This window comes from Adiantum capillus-veneris, chromosome 5 (assembly GCF_014529385.1).
Source record: "Adiantum capillus-veneris isolate H3 chromosome 5, ASM1452938v2, whole genome shotgun sequence".
Classification (NCBI taxonomy): Eukaryota; Viridiplantae; Streptophyta; class Polypodiopsida; order Polypodiales; family Pteridaceae; genus Adiantum; species Adiantum capillus-veneris.
In genome coordinates, this window is record NC_140935.1 from 164,108,323 (window position 1) to 164,115,482 (window position 7,160).

The 7,160-nt window shown below is 48.4% G+C and overlaps 2 protein-coding genes across 2 annotated transcripts; both read left to right on the top strand.

Moving 5' to 3' along the window:
• The first annotated feature begins 3,483 nt into the window (after positions 1-3,483).
• On the top strand, positions 3,484-3,708 carry LOC147458482 (uncharacterized). Its single transcript, XM_086511856.1, has one exon. The coding sequence runs from the start codon at positions 3,484-3,486 to the stop codon at positions 3,706-3,708; it is 225 nt and encodes a 74-aa protein (XP_086367982.1).
• A 426-nt stretch (positions 3,709-4,134) lies between these two features.
• On the top strand, positions 4,135-6,807 carry LOC147458483 (uncharacterized). Its single transcript, XM_086513121.1, has one exon. It carries the CDS (start codon positions 4,603-4,605, stop codon positions 6,130-6,132), a length of 1,530 nt encoding a protein of 509 aa, XP_086369247.1. The 5' UTR covers positions 4,135-4,602; the 3' UTR covers positions 6,133-6,807.
• The last annotated feature ends 353 nt before the right edge of the window (positions 6,808-7,160 follow it).

Genomic DNA, 7,160 nt, shown 5'->3' on the forward strand with positions numbered 1-7,160 from the left:
AAGTCCTTTTCTTGAATTTGCTGAGAGAAATTTTTAAAATTTTGATTTATTCTTCAAGTTTTTATATTATTTTTCTCTATCTTGGGGCAAAAATTCTCCTTTTTCCCTTGCTCTCAATTGACATTTTTGAAATTGAAAACGGCAAATATTAAGCCGAGACACATTTTTCATGAACACAAGATCCATTAACATGCCAACTGTGTTCTAATAATCATTTATTAGAGAAAAAAATGATGCCTTCTTAAGGCCATCATGAAGTCTTCGCCTTCTTAGAGGTTGGATAAAACCCCTTGCCTTTTCAAAGTTGGCAAGATCTCATAATAGTCCATAACAGATACTTATTTTGGAAAGGTAGCCATGACCTCCATTCTTTTAATAGATAGGATAGCCAACTCATTTATGGTGACATGACGAGTTGGGACAAGGTAGCATACTATAAGATGAGGCAATTTTTTCCAAAAGGAGGTTCTCCTTCTTTCTAGTACACTTGGCACCTTGTATGCCTTCAAAAAGTAGCTCTCATTTTCTCATTTTCTCAGTTTAAAGTTTGAGCATCTTAGGCAAACATTCTTGTCACTAGTACGGCCGGCTGCCTTCGGCGGCTTCTCTCTCCCCCCCTCTCTCCCTCTTTACCGCGTGCAAAGGATCTGTTTTAGTTTTGGGCTTTAGCCTTCAGGTCGCAGATTGCGACACGTGTAAAGGGCTCACCCTTCCGCCATATTATGTCTGTAGATAGTTTGACCTCCTTGTAATAAGTAATTTTTGTGTAGGTATTGCAATGCTAAAAGAAACTTTTTTTCAAAAACTTGGCACGCCTACATATGAGAAATACTAGAGATAAGTTGCCTAAATGTGAAGGTTTTTACGCTAAATTGTTTTAGATTCTGTAGGTTTTCTCACCTTCAAATACAAAAATTTGTAGGTGGGTGGGAATAGGGCACCCACATGCTGAACTTTGGTTTATTTTTAAAAAAAAGACGGGCCTGGAGCATGAAAAAATAATCTCGGACGGTTGCTGTGCGAGGAAGTCGGCAATGAGCTGGACTGTCGACGTTGCAAGTTGCAGGAAGCAGGAGCTTCGATGACCTTCAGGCAGCGCCAACTTGCAGGCTGCTATTGGGCGGTGCTGAGAAGCTATTTCCAGACGCTGGCTTTCTGCTGCGTTTTCTGTGTTGTTGCCGCCTGCTGCTATACACACTGCATGCTCCTTATTCTCCTCCATAATCGGTTCCTGCACACAGTCATTAGGGCACCCACAGTCACTAGTTCTTCTTCTGTTCGCTCCTCGATACCCTCTCTGCTTCAGAGAGTGATGATACGGGTCACGTTGAAGTCAGGGGTTCTGTTCGCCCGAGCCATGGCGAAATTCAAGGCTGCCTGGAAGTTTGCGACGGAAGGGAAGGTCTCAGAAATGCCTGCCGCTGCGAGGCCTCCTGCAGGGTCCTCATCACCTCAGCCGACGTCCGTAAGGGAAATGAAGCGGAAAGCACGCCTGAAGAGCAGCAACGCTGAAACAGGTGACAGTCGGGCTTGCAAGCGGCTGCGTGTCGATGCCTCCACCAATGCAGTGGTAGACAAGGAAGGGTCGAGGCCTAAGCGTTCTTGCAAAGCTTGTGCCGATGAGGCAGTCCCCTCGATTACCAGAGCGACAGAGCTGCAGCTTTCAATCACAGTGGGGATTGGCAACGGTGACATCGACTGCAACCTTTTCACAAACGTGTCTGAGTTTGTTGACATGGAGTGTGTGAGCGGCTTGTTTGCACTCGAGAAGGGAGGAATGTTGAATCACCTCCACTTCCAGATGGTCGTCATTATCTTCTCTACCTCCATCAAGGCTGTTGGCAACTTGTTGAAAGCGTACCTGGGTTGGCATATCATGAAGCCCCAGGGAGGTGTGGTCATGTGCAGATCGTTGTGGCAAGTGAGGATGCACACCTTCACAGGCATGGTCGGGTATTGCATGAAAGACCTACAGAAGCCTCACTTTCGGTGGTTCGCGAAGGGAGTCGAAGCGGAGGAGATAGCCGAAGGCCGAGCACTGCATGCCTAGTACGGCCAAGGCGAGCTGAAGCACCGTGTGGCGCTCATGGCCGTCAACATGTTCGACCGCGCGTACGTGTATGTGGAGAACTTCGTCGCGGACCGAGAGGGCATGAGCCTTCCTCACACCCTCCTGCGCATGCTAGCAACCGGGCGGTACTACCCATCCGCCACGTGGGTCGTGCCAAAGTCTGGCTCGGGAATGGAGTTGGGGCGGGCCATGGCCATTTGGCAGAGCATGAAGGAGCCTACGAGTGTGACTCTTGATGACATAAGGTACCTTGCTCTGCCCCAATCAACTCCGACTGCGCTCCACTTGTTGGAGCCACTGACAGCTTCGTGTCTTGCAGGGGGATCTTCTTCCGTGATAGCGACGCGGCGTGGTACTACGAGGCGACCATCCCGCCGGCGCGTCCACTATTTCGACGACGGTTCGAGGATTCTAGCAACAGCGAGGGTCTCCCTGGGACTTCTCGACGTCCCATCGACATTAGTGCCAATGACACCTCCACTGAGGCAGACGCTGATGGGCCCCCAACTCCCTCTCGGGACTTCATCCCCATTGACACCCGCCGTGGCGCCTCACCATGGGTGCGTGGCGTGGCACCGCCGCTGTCGCATACGCACGAGCCAACGCCCTCTCAGCAGTCTCCACCGTCCAACAGTCTCCCTCAGTGCCCTGACTCTCCTTGCGTTGACGGCGTGGCCGTCGTGTGAATGCAGTTCGCCTTGTGGGAACCTTTGTACATATGCACATTTGTACAGACACTGTTGTATTGACTCGTTTTTATGAATGGAAATGTCCTTTGTGTCGTTGCCCGTCTGAACACAGTTTGCCTCTCTTTGAAGCCACGTTAGTGGCTTCAGGGGCAGGGCATTACTCCTCTAACATTACTCTCACCGTCCACTAATTAATGTAAAATATGTAACGCGCGAGTATGTCCCCCTAATTTTTCGAGCATGTCTAATTAGGTGGAATCTGGTTAGATGCTGTTGAGAATTCTGTGGAGAAAAGAGGGAGGGAGGACACGTGTAGAGAGAGAGAGAGAGAGAAGAGATTTTTTGGCACGTCGACAGCGGGTCTATCTCTCCGTCGCCTGCGCAGAGAGCGGTGCAGCTTGGGATCTGTCGATCACGCGAGAGAGAGAGGGATGCACTCTGGATTGGAATGGGTCGTTTGTCTGGCGGTGCAGGTCAAAGAGTGGAGTATGTTGGTCGCAACAGGATAGAGGAGGAGTGTTGTCTGTATCTCTTGTGGAGCGCACGGGAGCAGTGCCTTGCTTTGGTCATGGATGCCATGATGAGGACAAGGGAAGGTTGGGAGAAGAGCGTAGTGACGGCGATGGGGAGGGAAACTCAGGCTCATGGGGTGGTCGTTGCTACATGCCTGAGATGGGATAGGGGCAGAGGGAGAGAGCAAGGCAGACCACGATTGGGAGCTGCATGGCGAATATTGTAGGCGAATGGAAGAGACGTATGAGGGACCCTGAGAGAGGCGTCGTAGATGTAGGCAATGGAGCAGTGGAAACAAAATGGCCAGAAGCTGCGTGCAGAGCCGACGATGGCGAGCATGGGGTTGATGATGGCACCAACAACACAGATGGCAGCTGGCGTGGCAAGCCACTTTTCTTAGGAATTCTCAGATTCGGTGGGAATCTGAAGGCGTAATTAATTAATGAGTGCAAAGGACCCAGTATGACCCAGTATGTAAAATATGTAACCCGGCGATGGTGAGCATGGGGTTGATGATGGCGCCGACAACACAGATGGCAGCTGGCGTGGCAAGCCACTTTTCTTAAGAATTCTCAGATTCGGTTGGAATCTGAAGGCGTAATTAATTAACGAGTGCAAAGGACCCAGTATGACCCAGTATGTAAAATATGTAACGCGGCACTACAGACGGTGAGAGTAAGAGAGTAAAAATTTGTAGGTGGGGTGGGATTACACTAGGCTAAATGTAGGACTTAAGGCCTGACCAGCCAAATGTCCGCTTTTCACTGTTGCATGGTGTGTCCGGGCAAAGGATAATTGTCAACGGAACAGGAGTAAGGCCCAAGGTGCAGCCTCCTCGCCCCCCTTTCATGTTCCCGCCGGCCCCCCATCTAATAAGCTATATACTATCGACGTCTTGCGGGACACGCACCACTGCAATCTAGGACTTTTCTCTGCATTTGATGGAAACCTCGCCTCTTCCTCCTCCTCATGCTCCTCCTCTTGTGTGCATATGTTTGATAGCCATTCGTGCACATGGTTTCATTTTTTCCAGACTAGGCTAGCGCCTCTTTCTGCTTAATTTCGCTGGCGCCTAACTCCATCTCTTCCCTTCATCCCCCTCCCTTTAGGTAGAAAGAAAAAGAATGAACGAAACCCCGGTTCCTTATTGTGAAATGCCCATGCCCTGCCATTCAGCTCCAAGAAAGTCCCCCACTGTACATGCTGATTTAGTACTGCTTGTCATTTTATTGTTTTATCTAACCCTGGTCTGCCTTTTTCTGAACAATTTAACATAGACCTTCCTGCATATTCAAAATCCCCTCAGAGCTGGCTGCTGTGAAGGAAGTCATGTCCTCTTTGAGGAGGCGGTATCGCAACTTCAAGAAGGCCAAAGCAAACCCATATGCTGGCCGTGGCCTCGACAAGTTCGCACTTGTCACTTCAGAGCTTGAAGCAAAGCGAGAGAAGCTTGCTGCAGAATTGGACACACCCCTGTCTATGGTGAAGTTTGCAATAGGAGCTCATAACAAATGGGTTCCCATCATCTTGTCCAGATCGATGAGAAAAGAAAGCCATCCGCCCAAGAAGAAATCAGGGGCTTTGGTCAATGAGGAGAAGCTTGCTGTGAGTAGCAGGGCCCATAGGAATGGTGTGCGCAAGGGAGGTAGAACTGGCTTGATTAAAGAAGCGAAGAGTGGTCTTGTATGTGAAAATGGAGGCCATGGGATGGATGTGGCACAAACCGGTGTGAGAACAAATGCAGGCCACGTGGGCAGTAATGTAGATGGACAAGATTCCCATTTCAATGGTTCTGTAGCTGGAAACACAGACATGCTGGGTTGCTTGATTGGTGAAGGTGCTTTGCGGACATTGGGAAACCCCTTTGACTTTGGCATTGAGCATGAAGTTTCTGGTGACGTCACAGAATTTTTGTCTGCTTCTTCAGAAGTAGAGCACATAGCTACTTATAAGGAGGCTGTCGTCGTGCAAGTGCAAGGTCGGAATGTGAAGAAGATGATTGGAGCAATTGCAGGGATTCCTTGGGTAGTAAGCAAGGCAGCAAGCAGCGTTGTTTTTCTCAAATGGTATGCCAAACTTCAGGGCAAAACACCATTTCCCAAAAGAGAGAGCTTAAGAGACGTGGAGAAATTTCATGCAGCAGAGCTATCCATGTCTATCTCTTCTGTTCCCTTGTTAGCTAAGACATCTGACGTCCTGTCCTTGCCATCACCTCCAGGTCCTTTAAGAATTACTTCTGAGCAAGATGGCATTGTCGAGATAATGGATGATGCTGGTGCTCCGCATCTAGAAACTGCTAACAAGCAGCACAGGAAATGTAAGGTCAAGGGCCTTCTCAAGATCCGCTCTGCTCCTAGCACACCTAGGGATTCACGGCAGCCCAAGAAATCATTCACTGCAGCAAAGACGCATGGAGTGAATGGCCAGGCTACTGCTTCAGATGTAGACATAAAAGAGGGACTGTTAGCTCCAAGGACCACAAAACATCTCACGAAACGCCGCTTTCTAAACGATTCCAGTATTGGTGCCCGCAAGGAGAGTGCAAGAAGTGCAGGCCATGCTTTTGCAGCAGCAGGGCTTGTATTTAGCTTGAGTGGCCTTGCAATAGGGTATGTTTCAGCCATAATAGGAGTTGTGTGCTGGTGGTATGTTCTACCTAGCTTGAGAAAGGCTGTGGGGGATAGGCCAACGGTGAGAAGTCACCATGGCCATGTGAAGAACGAAGCCCTTACAGCAACAAATGCCCAATCTAACATTAAGAAGATAAGTAAAGAGGTTGGCAGTGAGAACTCTCAAGAATACAAGAAGAAGGTTATTATGGAGGGTTTGCTTGACAGAGGGCGGCGTTCTAATTCGTGAGGTTGGATGGCGTACGCTTCATTGGTATGCCAACTGCATTTTTACAAAGTAGGTTGCAGAGGTGGTTCAAATCGCTATTTCTTGACATCACTTGTTTGGAGAGTACTGTCCATCTTTTTGCTTATCGCGTTTAAACGGATTCCAATCTGATGGGACAGCTGTGTGCTGCCAGTATGGGATACTAGACACGATCTACAGAATGCCAAGTGTATATTGAACTAACCAAGGCATTCCACAAAAAGTATCTCTGGGATGGAGTGTGAATGTGAAAGAGTTTTGTAGAGGGGATTTTGCAATCTTTCAAGGATTCATACAGCTTGAGAAGGTGGTAGCTTCATCACATCTTTGGACAGTTTTGGGCATCCAATTCTGCAGGTGGCAAGGAACACAGCTCGAAATGAGTGGCCCATGCTTGCTGCAGTGTGCATGTCGATATGAATGTAAGAGGGGCTGTATGTATGTGTGTGTTCCTTGTTTGGTAGCTTGGTGCCAATCTCCATTTCAAATGTGTGGGCATGTATATAAAACGTCTTGCGTTTGACTTTGTATTAATGCTCCAATCCAAGGCTTGGCGGCCCCTTCCCCTACAGAAATCTTGGCCGAAAGCCTACCTGTATTGTATAACTCTTATCTCTTGTGGCAGGAGATGATTTGCCTTGTGAATAAACGTTTAATCACATAGCTGCAAGTGTCTTGTGATTCCTATTGAATTTGTCTTTGATCTTGAAAAGTCTTCTGTCAATAGGAAAGTTTAGTTACCCAATCATCTTCTGTGACTGCTCAAAGCTCATGATGGATGATGGACCGACCACTTTCTGCATCGAGCTAAGCGCTAAGCCTTGTTAGATAGATGTTTGAAATTACTTCCTAGACAGTGGAAGTTCTCCTCCTGTACTGTCTCTTGAACTCTCTGACCTTCAATCAAGGATGCAGGTCGCGGCTCCTTTTGAAGGTGGCAAACCTATCCAGCCAGCCAACCAACCAACCAACCAACCGTATTAATCATGCGCATGCAATCTCTTCAGTAC